Source organism: Antechinus flavipes, chromosome 1, assembly GCF_016432865.1.
Source record: "Antechinus flavipes isolate AdamAnt ecotype Samford, QLD, Australia chromosome 1, AdamAnt_v2, whole genome shotgun sequence".
NCBI classification, from domain to species: Eukaryota; Metazoa; Chordata; class Mammalia; order Dasyuromorphia; family Dasyuridae; genus Antechinus; species Antechinus flavipes.
This window is the reverse complement of record NC_067398.1, coordinates 723,731,170-723,751,348: the sequence shown is the minus strand read 5'-3', so window position 1 is coordinate 723,751,348 and position 20,179 is coordinate 723,731,170. Positions and strand designations below refer to the sequence as shown.

The following is a 20,179-nucleotide window of genomic DNA, read 5'->3' as shown; positions in this document are numbered from 1 at the left end:
AAAATAGAATAATCAGGGAAAAGATAATTAGCAATAGTCATTATGGAAACAATTTTGAAGCAACTTTCTTTGCTGCAAACAGCTCTTCTCAAATGTATAGATAAAGGAATGAAAAGTATTAAAATATGAGCTAGTTCCCAACTGATATTGATAAAAATGTATGATATATGTTGAAAAGACTATAAAATTAGGCAAATTCATCCCCCTAAAACTAACACGACATGGCTTGAAACCTAAAAGGGATTAAGAAAAAAAGGAAAAGGAAATATATGAACAAAAATATTGATATCACCTCTGTTCTTGGGGAAAGAATTGGATATTGAGGGAATTCTCGTGAAATGGAGAATGGCTGAAGAAATTGTAGTATGTAATTATGACGGAATACTTTGATGATTTGTAATTATGATGACCAGAAAAATCTGGAAAGATACATGAACATATGAAAACTAAAATGTAATGTGTACAAAGTCAAGCAATAGAGTGGATTGGTCACCTGTGAATAACTTTGCTTTTTCAACAACAAAATGGTCCAAAACTTTTCTGAATATCTTTATGATAAAACTGTTGGATGCTAAAAAGTTTGTAAAAATTTTATTTTAAGAATTCTTTTTATTAATCCAAGGAATGATACACATGTATTTCTCAACAAGACATTTGTATAAATATTTTGTATAACTGCACGTGTGATATCTCAATGGTTCTGGGGTTGGGAAAGAAGGGAGAGAATGCGCAAGTCAAAGCATTAAAAAAAAGTTAAAAATGTTGTTTCATATGGAACGGGGGAATATAAAGATATCAAATTATTAAAAAAAAGAATTCTTGCTCCTGGAACTCCTTTGATTCTTGGTCTGTTTTGTGTTATTTTCCCATGATGTCAGAAGAATCACAAGACATTTGGGAATAAAAATGCAGCCCAGTAACCCGGCACTGGAGCCCAAGATGGAGAAGATCTCCACGATCATCACGGCTTTCCCTTTGGAGCTCTGATACGTGGGGAGGAAAGAGACCCAGACGCTGCAAAACACCAACATGCTGAACGTGATGAACTTGGCTTCGTTGAAGGCATCGGGCAGGTTCCTGGCCAGGAAGGCTATGGTGAAGCTGCCCAGGGCCAGAAAGCCCATGTAGCCCAGGACACAGTAAAATGCAAAGGTGGAGCCCTCGTTACATGTGAGGATGATGTACCTGGATTCAGAGCATGTGTCTGCCTCTGGAAAGGGGGGATGGGTCCCCAACCAGATGGCACAGAAAAGCCCTTGGATTCCGGAGCAGATGAGAACCACACAGTAGGGCACTCTGGGATGAAGGAACATCCCCATCCTGCTCCCTGGCCTTGTAACCCTGAAAGCCAGAACTACTATGATGGTTTTGGCCAGAATGGAGGAAACAGCCACCGTGAACAAAACTGCAAATACTGTTTGTCGGAAAAGGCAGGAAGCAGCGGTGGGACGGCCCACGAACAGCAAGGAGCAAAGGAAACAGAAGGAAAGGGAGGTGAGGAGCAGGTAGCTGAGGTTCCTGTTATTGGCTTGGACTATGGGAGTGTCTTGGAACTTCACAAAGACCCACAGTACCAGGGCCGTGAGCAATGAGAGTGAAACAGCTACAGCTGTCACTGCCTTCCCCCAGGGTTCATTCACATCCAGGAAGGTCACAGACTTGGGGAGGCAGTGATCTCTCTGCTCATTGGGATACTCATCCTCTGGGCACTTCTTACACTGCTCAGCATCTGCAGGAGACAAACAAGGACTTAACGTTTAGATTAAAATATTTCTCTTCATTCCCACAGTAGGAAATCATCCCAAGACCTGCCGCAATTCCTTCTGCTTCTGCAAAACTCCATTCTCTCTTTACTGGATGACACAGTCACTGGTAAGTTACTTTGTACACTGGCCAGATCAAATCTATTCATGCCTTTGATCTCTGTTGGCTTTGGTTCAAGTTCTCTTTATTCCTTTTATGTAAGTGATGACACCTTTTTTTCTTAACCTAATCATTAAGGACAATAAGCTTAGACAGTGGAGCCCTTTCCTATCAAATATCCAGATTACTTCTGTGTTGTGTTGGGCAACAACTCAAGTTGAAGAGCTGCCTGTCTCAATACTTCCTCATTCTTTCCAGCTTCCAGTTTTCACCTTTCCACAACCGATTTATATGAATTTTAAACATTCCCTTGGTAGATATATGTGTATATTCTTGTCTCCTCAGTTGGAATAGAATCTCCCTGAATGAAGGATTCACTTCCTTTTTATCACTCTATCTCATTATTTATGACCAAGTTCTTCTCACACTAAATGACTGTTGATTGACTGATTGATGACTTATTAAATAATGGCAAGTTTCTTATAGAAAACCTGTTTCTTTTGTTTTGGAAATGTTCCTTTTATTCATCCTAAGAGAAATGAAGCCTTTCCAGGATATGTTCAATAATGAAAATGATAACCCATTAATACCTTCATTTTATCAATTAATTAAAGAGAAAAATTCTCTTTGGATCCTCAGTTGGATTTTTTCACTACTATTTGGAATATTGGATTGACCTTATTTTAATCATAGCTTTCAAATCCATGAGACCTGAATTTAGCATCTAGAATGCTTCAATGACACACTAGAACCATACTTGCTATCAGTAGTCTCTCTGGTGCCTAAAAATTGTTTTTTCCTCCTCATCGATTCTCCCTCTTTCTCTGTAATCTTCACAAATCTTTTATTGCCCCTGTCACATCTGCAGTGAAAACCTGAAGAGACATGCTAGCTATGTCACAAATTACGATCAACTCTTTCAATTTGACTATGCTCTATCAGGAAGTAAATGGCTACTTGAATGTGAATAGGACTTGAAGTCAGAGTTTGCATCCTGCCTCAGAAAAAAAAAAAATTGTTGACTCTGGGGAGATAATATCCTTGAGTCTGTCTTTGTTTTCCTTTCAGAGAAATAAGGATAATAATTACACTATCTTTATAAGGTTATTATGAGCATCAAATGAGAAAGAACATATGTAGTACAAATTTGAGCCTCAATTTATATGGTTCTTATAATTTTATCACCATCATCCTCATCCTTCTCATCACTAAATTAAGAGTTTGCCCTCATTGCAGGGGAGAGAACCATGTGTGCCCCACTAAGGCAGCAGATGAGATTAAGGGATCATCTAAATTTTGTACAAATTAGAGGATCTTCTCATAGAAGCAGCCTGTTCTCTGGTTTCCTCTTTTGCCTTCCCTCTTAAATTCAAAACCATGTAAAGCCAGGCTCAAATGCAATGCTATTGAATAAGCCATGGCCACATCTATTCTGCTTGGAGCTTGGGATGCAGTGTTGACTGCTCAAGTCCTGTGACCCACGTGGTGATTTCCTTATCCCATGTCTCATTTCTTAACCTGCTGAGCTGATTACTTATCTGATGTCACTCCATGTGCAGTGTGATGAAAACAGGTGATGGCCATGAAGGGGCAGATGCACTTTTAATACTGTGGAAGTCACTCTGCTCCACAATGGTTTTGGTATCTCCCAGAAAACAAGGCCCAGCTAAATACCTGACCTTCTTAGTAGAGATTGATCCTGCTGCAGGAGTTCCCTCTAACAGTCAAGACACAGGTTCAGTCCCAGGGCTATCCCTGCTTTCAACTGTGTTGGTTACAATGTCAGGGGGAAAAGGCTAATTTGGTTAGCATTCCTCACTATGTCTGACTTTTTTGTTTCTATATTGTTCAATACCATGAAGCATTAGAACAATGAAATAGGGAAAGGCAATATTGGATCATCAGTAGAAAGGGATAACAGCATTTGGAAGGCTCCTATGGAGCTTACAGAGTCAGCTAATGGCTCTAGGTTTATTATGGGACATGAACCACGATCTCTGAAAGGCCCTGCTAGTTTTCAGCTCTTGGTCAGTGTTGGGGAAATTTTCCACTGAAACCAGACCCATAAGTTAGAGAAAAGTCTGCAGTCTCTAATGTATGGAATACAACTCCCCCATTAGGTAACTTTCTTTAAAGTTTTTTTTTGCCTTCTCCATCTCAATATTTTTGTTTCTATTCCTGTCTATTCATTTCTTTTTATTTCTAACTCTGCCTTTGTCTCTCAATATCTGTTTCTCCCTTTCTGTTTCTTGCAAAGACATCTGTCTTACTCCCTAATCTATAAACATATATATTTACATATATGTGCATACATAAATATGGACACCTCTACTTTTACATATATACATATAAACATATAGACCCTTGTATATATTGTTTTTAATCTTTCCCTTTGTGTATATCCATGACACACTATCTTGGAGTAAAAGGGCAAGTGAACTGCAGTTCATCAAAGAAATAAGATGATGAATAATTTCTTCCTATATATTATCTTTCTCATTGTACAGCAGGAAAATTTTGCCATGTCATTGTGTTTGTACAGTTCTTGGCTTTTTCTTGGCAAGGAGACTTCCACATATTTTGTCTTGTTTACACTTACCTGGGATTTCTCTTTCTATTTCTCATGCCTGGCACTTTGTTGATAACATGCAAATGGCAGTGATATATGTGGGTTTGTTTTCTATCCACCAATTGTCTTGAAAATGTTCATTGTTTCAAGTAGTTTTAGTTCATTTTCAAGGATTATGTAAACATACCATATCTCCTGCAAAGAGTGATACTAGTATTTTTCATTGCATACATTAATTACTTTAATTTTACTTTGGTCTCTTATACTTAAAAGTAACATTTCTAGTACAAAGATTCATAATAGTGGTGCTAATAGGAATCTTGTCTTCACCCTTTATCTTATTGGAAAAGTTTCTAGCTTCTGCTCTTTCTCAGGCTCATATATTTATTTACAGAGGCCAGGACATTTCTGTAAAATTGAGACAAAGAATATGCTCTTAGTTTTTTTTTTTTTTTTTTTTTTACTAGAAGGGGCCATGAGATGCGACCTCCTTGCAGTAACTCACCTATATAATTGGAGATTTCTCCTTCTGAGCACGGGGAGCAACTAAAGCAACAAGGAGGCTTCCCCTCCAAAAGCGACTTCTTGAATCCAGCAGGACAACTGGCACTACATATGGCAGAGGGTACCTAAGACAGTGACAGGAGACTGGAATAAACGTTTTTAACTGACAGCTATTTATGTTTGTGAAGAAAACACAGATGTTTTTGGACATTCTGGTTTGGATAACCCCCTCCACAGGTACATATTTAGGAGTGTATATGAATGATCACATTCTTTCCAACTTATTCTTTCCATTTGTCACCCACTCTTCTGCAACACTCAGTGACAGACCTTCTCCTACAGAACCTTCACACAAAAGTATTTTACACCCTGGACATTTATAAGATAGTCCACGTGTTGGCTAATTACAGAGAAGTTGACTTTCCCAGGCTCGGTCATAGATTTGGGAGATATCTCGACACGACCCTGAAGCTTCTCCTTGGGCAGGGTCATTGTACTGCAAGGGCAATTCCAAGGCAATATGAATTTTGATTTCTTAGAAGTCTTCCTAATAAGATCAAGATTTAAACAAGGATGTCCATTAACAACAGTATTATGCACTATTGTACTGGAACAGTTTTCTTCAGTAATAAGTGATGAAAGAGAAATGGAAGGAATTAGTGTACTCAGTGTAAAAGCAAAAATAACACTTTTGGTAGTTCAAGTGCCTGATGGGATTTTGGAGTGACTGAACTCAGAAATATTTGGAATGTAATTTTTCAGGTTAAGGTATATTGGAATGGGGGGTAAAGCCAAGATGTTGGAGAAGGCACACGTGACTTTCTAAGTCCCTCTCATCCCCTCACAACCAAGTATTAAATTCAGCCTCAAAAATACCGCTTGACTGCTAAAATCCATGAAGATTAGAAGCACCCAATTTACCAGCCAAAGATAATCTGGAAGATCACCAGGAAAGGTTTGTCCTGAGGGGCCAGCAACAGACCAGCACAGGCAGGGAGAGACTAGCGTCCTGAGCAGACCAGGGGTGGGGGTGATTTCTGTGGCTATAGAAGCTATAGAGATGACTCTGCTATAGGCTAACTGCTCTTCCTTGATTACAAAGCAGTAAACTGGCAGAGAAATTAAAGCCTATAACAGAGGGTACTCTAAAAAATGCCAGAACCTAACAAGATCTTCCTAGAACTACCCAAAACCAGAAGTGACTCAGGCAGACTCGTAACACAGCCACACAGCCACATCCTGCAGTACGGGGCTTTTGCGGGGGCAGTTACAAATCTGCAAGGCAGAAGGCACAGTCCGGGGCAGCCTCTAATCTGCACAGTTGGCTCGGGCTGGGGCAATAGAACTTTCACAGGCAATTGTGCTTCCCTGGGCAGTGACACTTCTGGTTCCTGAAAGGCTATCCACTGCTCAACCCCTCATACCCACAGCCCCAGGGTGGGCTTTAGCTTGGGGTAGTGAAAATCTCACTGCTCAGCATCTAGCCCCAGGGCAGTTGTTATCCCACACAACGGGGGTTCTTTGCAGGGCATTTTCCCAGCTCAGCCCTGAATGCCTAAGTTATTCTCAGGTGGGGAACTCTTTCCCAGAGCATTCCAGTACCTCGCTGCTCTTTGTAGACTGTTGGCAGGACAGCTACCCATCCCTACACCTATCGCTGCTCTGCAGAGGAAGCTGGTAACCTCCTGCCCCTGAAGGCAGATCCCACAGGCTTTAAAAAATGAGTAAAAAATATTAAAAGTCCAACCAATAACTTCTATACAGAAAGAGAGCAGCTTTTCAACCCTGAAGAGACTAATTCCAGACAGTCCCAAGACAATTGCTGGTCCCCAACACAAAAGGCTCTCCTAGAAGAGACTATTAAAAACCTTAAAAGAGAACTAGAAGAAAAATGGGGAAAGGAAAGAGAAGCTATACAAGATTGGCTAGAAGCTGGAAAATTAATGGATGCTCATCAATTGGAGAATGGTTGAGTAAATTGTGGTATATGAATGTTATGGAATATTATTGTTCTGTAAGGAATGACCAGCCCAATGAATACAGAGAGGGCTGGCAAGACTTACATGAACTGATGCTAAGTGAATTGAGCAGAACCAGGAGCTTATTATATACCTCAACAACGATACTGTTTGAGGATGTATTCTGATGGAAGTGGATCTCTTCGATAAAGAGAGCTAATTCAGTTTCAGTTGTTCAAGGATGGACAGAAGCAGCTACACTCAAGGAAAGAACACTGGGAAATGAATATAAACTGCTTGCATTTTTGTTTTTCTTCCCGGGTTATTTATACTTTCTGAATCCAATTCTCCCTGTGCAACAATAAAACTGTTCAGTTCTGCACACATATATTGTATGTAGGATATACTGCAACCTATTCAACATGTAAAGGACTGCTTGCCATCTGGGAGAGGAGGGGAAAAATCGAAACAGAAGTGAGTACAAGGGATAATGCTGTTAAAAAATTACCCTGGCATGGGTTCTGTCAATAAAAAGTTATTTAAAAAAACAAAAAAGAAGAAGCTATACAAGAGAGAAACAACTTCCTGAAATGTGAATTGGAAAAGGTGAAAACCTCCCAAGAAGTTCAGGGAAACAGAAATTGTGAATTGGAAATAGAAAATAACTCACTAAAAAAAATTAGTGAAATGGAAAAAAGTTCCATAGAGCAAAACAACTCATTTAAAAACTGAATTGGACATCTACAAAAAGAAGTAAAAAAAAGCTAATGAAGAAAATAACTCACTAAGAACCAGAACTGAACAAATAGAAATGACTGATTCATTGAGACATCAAGAATCAGTCAAGCAAAATCAAAAAAAATGAAAGATTGAGAAAAAATGCCAAATATTTACTTGGAAAAACAATAGACCTGGAAAATAGATCTAGGAGAGATAACCTGAGGATCATTGGACTACCCGAAAATTATGATGAAATAAAGAGCCTAGATATTATTTTACAGGAAATCATCAAAGAGAACTGCCCAGGAGTGATAGAACCAGAAGGAAAAATGGGCATTGAAAGAATTCATTGAACACCTTCTGAAAAAGGCCCTAAAATAAGAACTCCAAGGAATATTGTGGCCAAATTTCAGAATTTTCAGACTAAAGACAAAATATTACAAGCAGCTAGGAAAAAACAATTCAAATACCGAGGTGCCACAATAAGGGTCACTCAAGATCTGGCTGCCTCCACATTAAAGGATTGAAGGACCAGGAAGCTGATATTCTGAAAGGCAAAAGAACTTGGAATGCAGCCAAAAATAAACACCTAAGCTGAGCATATTTTTCTATGGAAGAAGATGGACGTTTAATAAAACAGAGGAATTCCATTTGTTTCTAAGAAAAAACCAGATTTAAACAAAAAAGAAAAAAAATTGATCTCCAACTGTAGGACTCAAGAGAAGTAGAAAAAGTTAAAAGGAACTCTTGAGCACTGTGTTTCTGTTGTGGATATACGTAAAAACCACATGTATCATTTGATTTTATTGATATAACATAAAAAAGGGAAGTAGAAATGGAAAGGGGATAGTGTCTGAGAAAGGGAAAAGGGTAGATAAAAAGAGGGAAACTACATGTGATGATGAGGCAAAGGAAACCTATCATATCTGCGGGAACTTAGTGAGGGGGAGGAACATTTTGTGAATCTTACTGTCATCAGAGTTGGCTCAAAGAGGAAATAACTGACATATTTGTATTACAGAGAATCTTCTCTCATCTCATGAAAAAGTGGTAGAGGAAAAGGGAAAAGGAAAATGAGTTATAAGGGAAGGGTTCAAGAAAGGGGAAGGGATTTAAAGAGAGAAGGGAGGGATCCTAAAGAGGGAGAGCTGTGTGACGCAAGTGGGACTCTTAAGATTAATATTAGGGAAGGGGTAAGGGAGGCAAGGAAAAAAAGCATAATCTGGCGATAGTAGGTTGGCAACCTACTATACCAGTAAGAATCAAACCACAAAACAAATAAGAAAGAAATTAAAGTGGTAAATAGAGTCGGGTTAGATATGATAGATCTTTGAAGAAAACTGAATGGTGACAGAAGGGAGTATACTTTCTTCTCAGCAGTTCATGGAACCTATACAAAAATTGACCATATATTAGGACATAAAGACTTCAGAATTAAATGCAGGAAGGGAGAAATAGTATATGCTTTCTTTTCAGATCACGATGCAATAAAAACTACATTCAACAAAAAGTTAGGGGTAAATAGACCAAAAAATAATTGGAAACTAAATAATCTCATCTTAAAGAATGATTGGGTGAAACAGCAAATTATAGACAAAACAATTTCACTCAAGATAATGACAACGATGAGACATCATACCAAAATTTGTGGGATGCGGCCAAAGCAGCGATAAGGGGAAATTTTATATCTTTGGAGGCTTACTTGAATAAAATAAAGAGAAGATCAATGAACTGCGCTTGCAACTTAAAAAGCTAGAAAAAGACTAAATTAAAAACCCCCAATCAAATACTAAGGTTGAAATTCTAAAATTAAAAGGAGAAATTAATAATATTGAAAGTAAAAAAACTATTGAATTCATAAATAAAACAAAGAGTTGGTTTTGTGAAAAAACCAATAAAATCGATAAACCTATGGCAAATCTGATTAGAAAAAAAGAAATAGGACAATCAAATTGTTATTCTAAAAAATGAAAAGGGAAAACTTTCCACCAATGAAAAAGAAATTAGAGCAATAATAAGGAGTTACTTTGCCCAACTCTATGCCAATAAATTTGATAACCTAAGTGAAATGGATGACTACTTCCAAAAATATTGGCTTCCCAGATTAACAGAGGAGGAAGTAAATTGCTTCAATAGACCCATTTCAGAAAAAGAATTTAAAAAAGCTAGTAATCATCTCCCTAAGAAAAAGTCCCCAGGACCAGATGGATTTACATGTGAATTCTACCAAACATTTAAAGAACAATTAGCCCTACTGCAATATAAGCTATTTGAAAAAATAGGGAATAAAGGAATCCTACCAGATTCCTTTTATGACACAGACATGGTACTGATACCTAAACCAGGTAGGTTGAAAACAGAGAAAGAAAATTATAGACTATTCTCCCTAATGAATATTGATGCTAAAATCTTAGATAAGATATTAGCAAAAAGACTACAGAAAATCATCTCCAAGATAATATATCATGATCAAGTAGGATTTATACCAGGAATGCAGGGCTGGTTCAATATTAGGAAAACTATCAGGATAATTGGCCACATTAATAACCAAATTATCAAAAACCATATTATCCTCTCAACAGATGCAGAAAAAGCATTTCATAAAATCCAACATCCATTCCTACTAAAAAGCACTTGAGAGTATAGGAATAAATGGACTTTTTATTAGTAGTAACTATTTATCAGTAAGCATCATATGTAATGAGGATAAACTGCAACCCTTCCCAAAAAGATCAGGAGTGAAAAAAGGTTGCCCACTATCACCATTACTATTCAATATTGTATTAGAAATGCTAGCTTTGGCCATAAGAGCTGAGAAAGAGATTAATGGAATTAGAGTAGGTAATGAGGAAACCAAACTATCACTCTTTGCTGATGATATGATGGTATACTTAGAGAATCCCAGAGATTCTACTAAAAAGCTATTACCAATAATCCACACCTTGAGCAAGTTGCAGGATACAAAATAAGCCCACATAAGTCCTCAGCATTCTTATATATTACTAAAAAAAATTCAATAGTTAGAGTTACAAAGAGAAATTCCATTTAAAGTAAGTACTGACAGTATAAAATATTTAGGAATCCATCTGCCAAGGGAAAATCAGAAACTATATGAGTAAAAGTACAAAACTCTTTCCACACAAATAAAGTCAGATCTAACCAATTGGAAAAATATTAAATACTCTTGGATTGGGAGAGCAAATATAATGAAGATGACAATACTTCCTAAACTAATCTATTTATTTAGCACTATACCAATTAGACGTCTAAAAAAGTTATTTTAATGACCTAGAAAAAATAACAACAAAGTTCATAAAGAAAAACAAAAGGTCAAGAATTTCAAGGGAATTTTAAAAAAATCAAATGAAGGTGGCCTATCTGTACCAGATCTAAAATTATACCATAAAGCAGCAGTTACCAAAACCATTTGGTATTGGTTAGGAAACAGACTCGTTGATTAATGGAATAGGTTAGGTTCAAAGGACAAAATAGCCAGTAACTTTAATAATCTAGTGTTTGACAGATCCAAAGACCCCAGCTTTTGGGATAAGAACTCAGTGTTTGACAAAAATTGCTGGGAAATTTGGAAATTAATATGGCAGAAACTAGGCATTGACCCACACTTAAGACCATACACCAAAATAAGATCAAAATAGGTTCATGATCTAGGTATAAAGAATGAGATTATAAAGAAATTGGAAGAGCATAGGATAGTTTACTTCTCAGACCTGTGGAAAAGGAAGGAATTTATGACCGAAGAAGAACTAGAGATCATTATTGATCACAAAATAGAAAAATTTGATTATATCAAATTGAAAAGTTTTTGTACAAACAAAACTAATGCAGATAAGATTAGAAGGGAAGCAATAAACTGGGAAAACATTTTTATAGTCAAAAGTTCTGATAGAGGCCTCATTTCCAAAATATATATAGGGAATTGACCCTACTATATAATAATTATGTTATTATATGACTATAATTTATAAATCAAGCCATTCTCCCATTGATAAATGGTCAAAGGATACGAACAGACAATTCTCAGATGAAGAAATTGAAACTAGCCATATGAAAAGATGCTCCAAGTCATTATTCATCAGAGAAATGCAAATTAAGACAACTCTGATATACCACTACACACCTGTCAGATTAGCTAGAATGACAGGGAAAGATAATGCGGAATGTTGGAGGGCAAAACTGGGACACTGATATATTGTTGGTGGAATTGTGGATACATCCAGCCATTCTGGAGAGCAATTAGGAATTATGCTCAAAAAGCTATCAAACTGTGCATACCCTTTGACCCAGCAGTGTTAGGACTGGACTTATATCCCAAAGAAATTTTAAAGAAGGGAAAGGGACCTGTATGTACAAGAATGTTAGGCACAAGGTGTAGGAATAAGTTAACATCAATATGATGATATAAAAAAGAAATTAAAGGTGGAAAACAACTACAATGGGAAAAAAAAAAGGGGAAGTAAAATGAGCTAAATGACATCATTCAAAGAGGCACACATGGCCTATTACAATATAGGGAAAGAAGGGAGAAGTATGAGCATTGGTGGACTCTTAATCACCTGGGTTTGGACTCACAGAGGGAAAATCCTACATATTTTATTACATACTGAAACTTTTTTCACTGTCTATAGAAGTAGAAATGGGACTGGGAAAGAAAAAAAAGAAAGTTATTAGAAGGAAAGCCAGAAGTAGAAAGGAAAGGGATAAAATAAATGGGAAGTGACTGAAAAGGGGGAGGGCATATTGCGGGATGTGAGGATCAGAAGCAAATCACTGGTGAGGAAGGAAAGGGTGAAAGGAGAGAGAAAAGTATAATGGGAAAAACATCAATTGCTGGGAAATAGGGAGTTAGTAATCTCAAGTGTGAATATGAATAAGATGGGCACTCCCAGAAAAGAGAAGTAGAGAGTAGAATGGATTAAAGGCCAGAATCTTCAATATATTGTTTGCAACAAACAAATGTGAAGCAAAAATATACATACAGATTAAAGGTAAACAGTAGAACAAAATATATTATTCTACATCTGAAATAAAAATAAAAGCAGGAATAATGATCCTGCTGCTAGATCAAGTGAAACCAAAAATAGATACAATTTAAAGAGATAAGGAAGAAAACAAACTCTTACTGAGGAGTACCAGAGATAAAGAGATAATATTAATACTAATGTATAGAACCCAGTGAACATTTTACAAAGTAATAAGATTATATGATGGTCAGCTGGGATGGACTTGTTTCATTTCAACAATGAGATGACAGAACATAATTCTAATAGACTTTGGTCTTGGTTGTGAGTGTGTATGTGTGTGTGTGTGTGTGTGTGTGTGTGTGTGTGTGTGTGTGAATTGGGATTAAGTGACTTGCTCAGGGTCAAACATCTAGGTAGTTTAGTGACTCAGACTGGATGTAAACTCAGGTTCCCCTGGCTCCAGGATCGGTGCTCTATTCACTGTGACTAAACAAGATGCGGCGTATATAACAGTGAGAGAATAGTGTTGTGCTATTAGAAATGATGACCTGGTTGAATTTAGAAAAACAGAGTAAAAATTGCATGAAATAACAAAAAGTAAAATGAGTTGAACTAGGAAAATACTGTTCACAGTAACAGTGATGGTTTTCCAAGAACACTTTTGAATCTAAGTCATTTTGTGTGCTATCACTTCTAAAATCAATCACAAAGGACAGATGCAAGTATAAATAATTTACCTCGAAAGAGAGATAGAACATGGATACTTTTGTTTTACACACACACACACACACACACACACACAAACACAAACACACACATTCTCACACACAGATAGACAGATACACAGATACATTTTTTAGGGAAAATGTAAGCAATGTGAAATGGAAAGTTATGGTTGCATATTGAATCCTCTATATTGTGCTGCATACAAGCTAAAGGTTTTTTCATTCTTTCCTATATAAGTTGAAAAGAAAGACAAATTAAAATATACTCATGCCTGCTTTGGAAATGGCAAAAAATGGGAATATGAAATGGTATTATATTTATAGATATCTATGTGAATACATAGATCTAAAATTGCATATATGTGTATATTTCTCTGTGTTTAACAATATACCTATGTAGATGTATATAAATATAATAAAGCATTATAATGCCGTAAAAAATGATAAAGAGGATTGCTACAGAGAAAAGAGGGGAAACATGCATGAATTTATGATAATTGAAACAGAGCCAGGCCTACAGTCTAGCCATTTTCCCACCCAGCTGCACCTTTCAATTATGGAGAGTGCACCACATAAGTCAAAGATTCTTCTGCTGTTTAGGAGCATAAAGTAACATTAACAATGTGTCTGACCTTTGAACTCCATGCGCCCCACACTATGACATTTGCACAAATTGTAAAATCTTGACCGAGCTGAGCTTCTGGGATAAAGTCCCCCACATAGAGAACATGACCATTATAAAAATTGAAGTATATGTAGTTCATAAGGGCATAGTGAGCCTCTGTGCGTCTGTTCTCATCCACAAACACCTGCTCACCAACAACGTTCTCAAACTGGGTGTTCTTCAGGTAGGAGTGAAGCTGAAAAAGAGGAGAAATGTTCATCCGTGAGCGGTACCCAAGGGAAAGGCAATTGTACACGAGATTTTATGGAGTCTCGTGCTCTTATTTTCAGGTGGGATCAAATCTGAATTTCTTCTGGGACATGGAAATGACCCTCTGACACCCGCAGGATTGCCTGCATCTCCTAGGTTTGTAGTTTCAGTTTCTCACTCAAGTCCTCATTATTTCTCACCCCCTTTATTTAATTTATTGCCAAGGTCTGCTTGCAGCATCTCTCTAATATGTTCCCCTCCTGTTCTCTGCTCCTGGAACATCCTCATGACTTCACACCCAGATTATTGCAATAGCCTCTGACTAAACCTCTCCTGTTCTGCCTACCCTACTGCGTTGGAAGCGATTGCTCTGATGTTCAGGCCAGACCATGGCTCTCCCATCCTTGATAATCTGAAGTGGTTTTCTCTCATCTGCAGGATAAACTATCAAACCATTTGTGTGACATTAAAGGCAATTGATGCAAAGCAGGAGCTCAATTCAGCAGCCACTAAATACACAACACTCCAAGAAACAGCAGAAGGGGCAGCCATTGCAGGAGTTCTTGGACCACATATGGTAAGAGGTTGAAGAGCTTGTCAGAAGGTATTACAAGTGTCTCTTTTAAAGCACTGGGCCAGAACTCAGTTGCTTTGCCAGTACCCACATCGAGTGTACCTTCCTGGCTCACAATGTGAGAGTGAGGAAGAGAACTAGCACATGACAACATTTAGCAACAGCGGAATATGGATCTTCTCACAGTTGTGGTAACTCACAGAACAGAATAGAGGCCAGGACATTAATAAACACATTTCTTCTAAGTTCAGACAACCTTGGAAGAAGTGAAATATCCAGCTCCCTTGAAGAATCTCTAAAAATAGCTGTACAAACTCCTGAAGCTTGGGCCATTGGCTCTTTTACCACAGGAAACAGGGCACTACTCTAGTAAACAGGTAAAGTCAAATAATAGCCTGGGGAAATTGGTGAACAACAGAAAATGGTTCTGATCATAGAAAAATACTGTGATGAACAGGAAGATGAAAAATCCACACTAAGAAGAAAATAACAAAGTCAAAACTCCTTTATCAACTAAATCTGCAACATAAGTAAGAATTGGTCTAAAGTCACAGAAGGCTTAAAATTTTTCAAAAGGGAGGTACAGACAGAATTATGAAGAGAAATGAGAGAGATGTAAAAGAAAGCAGAAAAAGACAATAGAGGAGAAAATGCCTTAAAAATCAGAATTAGATAAATTGAACGGGAAATATAGAGGACCACTAAGGAGAATATCTACTTAAAAATTAGAACTAAGAAGGTAGAACATAATGACACCTTGAGAAATAAAAGAAAAAGCCAAAAGTAAAAAGAATGGAAAACAATAGGCAATATCCCCATAGATAATGCTGAACTAGAAAATAGATAGAAGAGAGAGCATTTAACATTATGAGATTACACGAGTTCTACAATGAAAAGGAACATGGATTCTATCTTTCAAGAAAATATCAAATAAATTTCTCCTGTATTCTAGAAAATGAACGTAAAATAGAGTATGAAAGAAGCCACAGATCATCTACTGAAAAAGATTCCCAGAGGAAATCACCAGGGATATTTTAGTCCAATTCTAGATCTCCAAAGTAAAGGAGCAAATAGTGCAAGGACGCAGAAAGAAGCACATATATATGTTGGAGCTACAGTCAGGATGACAAAAGAGCCCTCACTTTCTTAATTGAAAGATCAGAGTGCTTGGAATAGGATAAATTTGCAAAAAAAAAAAAAGGATCTGGCTAACAACTAAGAATCACCTGCCCAGAAAACCTGAGTTCAGTCCTTCAGAAAAAAAAAAGGATCTGGCTAACAACTAAGAATCACCTGCCCAGAAAACCTGAGTTCAGTCCTTCAGGAAAAAAAAAAGGGTTCCCAATGAAATAAAGGGCCTTCAAATATTTATGATAAAATAAAAGTCCAGAACTGAATTGGAAATATAAAATGTAAGCTTATTTATATCTCTAAGACTCTAGGAAAGAAGTTTAATTTTAGTTTTATATGCAATTTGACAAATATTGGAAACCAACAATAAAATCATTGAGGAATATACAATCAGAATCATTTTAGAAATTGAAAAGTCTTCAATGTCTCCCATGTCCCACTTCTTGCTAAAATACATACTCAAAATATCATCACTAAAAAGGCACCACACTTTCCATGTTACCTGCCATGGATGAGGCAATGCAGATTCTTCATTTCCCAGGGATCTTTTCATCACTATTTCATGGAGAGCCCACGCCACAGCATAAAAAGCATTGTAGATGTTGTAACTCAAGGTAGATGTTGGCATTTCCACAGGGTAAAAAGGTAAATGTTCCATGGAGGCATTTGGTAAATATAAATCTTGCTCTGGGATATCTGGTTGATCTGAGCATTTCAAAGGTGATGGCCTATATGCTTTAAGAAGACCAATGCTCCAAATTAAAGGAGATATAAAATTGGAGAGAAAACTCTCAAACCCAGGTATGCGACTAGTCAAGTGTGAAAAGAAGAGAGAAGCATGGAAAGGAAAACCATAATGGTACAAAGCTTTCGATGTAATGTCTGAATGAAATGTGACAATCCACACCTTCTTGGTTGGAAATAAGAATCCTGGTGAGTTTCCCATAATCGTAAATGAATCTGTGTCAGGATGGATGACAATGACTTTAACTTCTGAAATTAGGATCCTGGACATGAAGGCCTCAGAGGTCTTCCTAATTTTTCTGTCACTGAGAGGGATCTTCTCCGTAAATGACACACAAACTCTATTCTTTTTCATTTCCTCTCTCATTTCCCTGAGGAATTCCTCACCTCTCATGTCATCAAAGACAATCAGGCCTATCCAGTTCCATTGAAAATAGACCAATAAGCGGACAATTCCTCGGTGAAGAGAAGAGGATTTGTGGGCCATCTGATAGAGGGAAGGAAACTGGACTTTGTCAGCAAGACTGGGACTAAATGGACCATAAGTAATCTGGATGAGAAAAAAAATATGGATGAGCAGGTGCATGCTGCTGCTGAGAGAGCTAAAGTAAAAAATATACTTACTCCAACTGGCATATTTATTGTTACAAAAAAGTTTTAGATTTTATTGTAAATTTTATCATACATGACAATTTCCCTCTGAAAGTCTCTCCATTTATCTCTTGAAATGTATTGTTTATTCTCCACGAGACATCAAAACGTCTGCCGCCAAATTTGTTAACCATGACCACAATCTTTGGCAAGAACATTTATGTCATTGACAAAAACCAGATATTCATGGACTTCATTAGAGGCTGATGAAAATTCAAATCATCTATGACAAATAGTGTTTCAGATCTGAGGGTCAAATATATACCCACACATCACAGTAGGAAAGAAGCTGCCTGTTTGGCAAAGGAGACTTTTCCAACTTATCCTGCCATGTTCTTTCTGATCAGAATCAAAGGAAAATAATCCCATATGGAACAGGTTGCCTCTTCTCTAGACCAGACTTCCTTCTATTTTATTATCTGGCAACAAAGATGCTAGATGAACTCTTTCTCATGATTCTCTCAATTAGAGAGTTCAGTCATGTTTCCACAAGTATATCTAGAGTTAATTCTTATGCTTTTTGAGCCTGTAAGTTTTTGTTTTTACTATTCTCCAAGTATATGGTCAGGACTATTTATAGTTTCAATGTGAGTGAGACATCAAAGATCCCAATTGGTTTTTCTCCAAAGACCTTACATACAGAATCTGAAATATTGGACATTAAACAAATTATAGTTAAATAATGTTAAATTGTAGTTAAATAAGCTTAGGTTCAATCAATCTTTAAAATAAGAAATGTGGATATAAATGGAGAGAGGCTTCCAGTCCTTCACTCTTTTATATGCATAGTTCCATATTCCAAACTGACCTCCATTTCCTTTAAATGAAACCATCTAAATTTTCATTGTTTCTCTTCCATGAAATCATCCTTAATTTTCTTCTTGCTTCTGAATACACAAAGTAGTCACTCATCTGACTGACCATTGACAAAGTTCACTAAGCAGCCAGCTGAAACTACAGTGCTCAGAGAGGTCACTTTTCAGTTTAGAAAACATGAGGTGCTTTCTGAAATGTCTTTTCTTGCACCGTATGTTTCTGCCTTCCTTCTGTGCCCATTAATTGTTAGGTTCCTCTTTGAGAACAATGTCAGGAATATTTTCAAACTCATGTACATTTTTAAATGTACTTATGGTGTTCTTAGGACAGACTTCCCAGTGCTCCCCAAAACAAGCACTGTATACATCAGCACTCATGCTCAGTTTCCTTTTATAAATAATTCTCATCTCAATAATCTCTGGACTAATTATATTATGATTATGAAAAACGAAGCTCATAGAATGAGATGTAAAAACCTGAAAGATCATTCAACTTAAAGTCCAGAATGGTAAGATAATCAGTTTTCTTCCACCAGTGAATTGTGTACTGTTGATTAAATACTTTAACTTCTGTAATCATTATTGAAGTTATCTGTATAATGGGCAAATATAACTACTTCTGCTTTCAGATCTTTCTTTGGGCTGAAAACTAACTGGCTTCTTATCTTATAATAGGGTTGATATTCCAGGAGTTATTCAATTTCCCGGAGGATGAAAACAGTGGCTTTGTTCAGTCATTAGAGAGTTAAACTGTTCTAAGAAGACCTGAATTAATTAGTATCACAATCAATCACTAGCTGCATGATAACAATTTAAGTTTTCTCAGTCACAGTAGTCTCCACTATAAAGGGAAGTTAGAATATCTTCATCATGAGTTTATTGTGAAGATCAAAAGAAATATATATGTAAAGCAATTTTTTTTTAATTTTTAAAGGTACACATAGATGCATTTTGTTTTACTGCTGCTGCTCCTGCTACATCTACTTCCAATACTACTGCTCTGACTAGTAGATTGTACAGAAGAAGAGACAATCTATTAGGTTCTATCTCATTCACCTGGGGTAAATGGTAGAGGTCGAACAGGGTCCCCATCTGAACAGAGAGAGCTGACGTGGCTCCTCCAATGACAGCCACAACCTTTCCTCCCTTTCTGCAGTTGTAATTAGGGATGATCTGGCGTGTTCCAGACAGCCACCACAGGTAGCTCTCCAAGGTCCTTTCTTCAGTGGAGTAGGAGTTGTACATATGGTATCCCAGGGAAATGTTGGGCAACAGTTTGGGATTCCTGTTAATCTCATGTAGAGTGAAGGGAGGCATGAAGATTTGCTGGTAATTTTTTGTAATAGTTCTAGTGAATTAATGGTAAACATTACAGAACATTACAACAACCTTGACACAGAATTCATTTCAGAAGAGGGATTTTCCCAACATTTAGTCAAAACTAAGCACTGCAATAGCTATTTAGCTCCTTCCATTTGAATTCAATCTAGCCTCTATCCATACACATTGTTCCAATATTCTTTTCTTTTTGTAATTTGTAATGTGAGGACTATTGGCTTTCTGTCCTCAGGTAACTGCTTGCTTGAGCCATTCACTTATTCCACAAGAAGACATGGATAGTTGTTGACTCTAGAAGCCTTAAAGTATAATGGAAGGAAGAAAAAAGGTACTGTGACATTCTATCACTTATATTCAATTGCATCAACTTATCATCAGTGCTGACAATATGGAGGCCTTGCCTTCTGCATGGAGTGCCGTTCTCAAGGTAAAAATCAAATAATTCATAAAACATAAAAGGGCATTTGATTTAGAACAGGATGTTTATTTAATGTTTCAAAATGGTTGGTGAAACTTCTCCCTTTAGGTCAAACTTCCCACTTTTCCTAGATGATGAACTACAAATAGAATAAAAAGAAGCATACTAAAGCATTAAAAAATAACCAATAATTCATATCATTTAATGGCCTTGTTTCTTAGACAAAAATATACACAATTGTTATAAAATATTTATTATTTATGACTATTGATTCTTAGAGAATTTTTATTTGTAACTACAAAGAAAAATTCAA

General features: G+C 36.9%; 1 protein-coding gene across 1 annotated transcript; it reads right to left on the bottom strand.

Annotated features, from left to right (window-relative positions):
• Nucleotides 1-628: 628 nt before the first annotated feature.
• Nucleotides 629-19,355, bottom strand: LOC127549023 (vomeronasal type-2 receptor 26-like). Its single transcript, XM_051976759.1, has 4 exons — nucleotides 19,167-19,355; nucleotides 14,041-14,181; nucleotides 4,938-5,061; nucleotides 629-1,729 (listed from the first exon to the last, which is right to left on the bottom strand). Exons 1-4 carry the CDS (start codon nucleotides 19,353-19,355, stop codon nucleotides 804-806), a joined length of 1,380 nt encoding a protein of 459 aa, XP_051832719.1. The 3' UTR covers nucleotides 629-803.
• Between the last annotated feature and the right edge of the window lie 824 nt (nucleotides 19,356-20,179).

Excerpts from the sequence above, each read along its gene's own strand:
- LOC127549023 (XM_051976759.1), bottom strand. The coding sequence starts at position 19,355 with ATGTACAACTCCTACTCCACTGAAGAAAGGACCTTGGAGAGCTACCTG. Across the intron at positions 5,062-14,040 it reads ATAATGGTCATGTTCTCTAT|GTACCCTCTGCCATATGTAG; the intron begins GTGGGGGACTTT and ends TCACTGTCTTAG. Across the intron at positions 1,730-4,937 it reads AGAAATCTCCAATTATATAG|ATGCTGAGCAGTGTAAGAAG; the intron begins GTGAGTTACTGC and ends TGTCTCCTGCAG.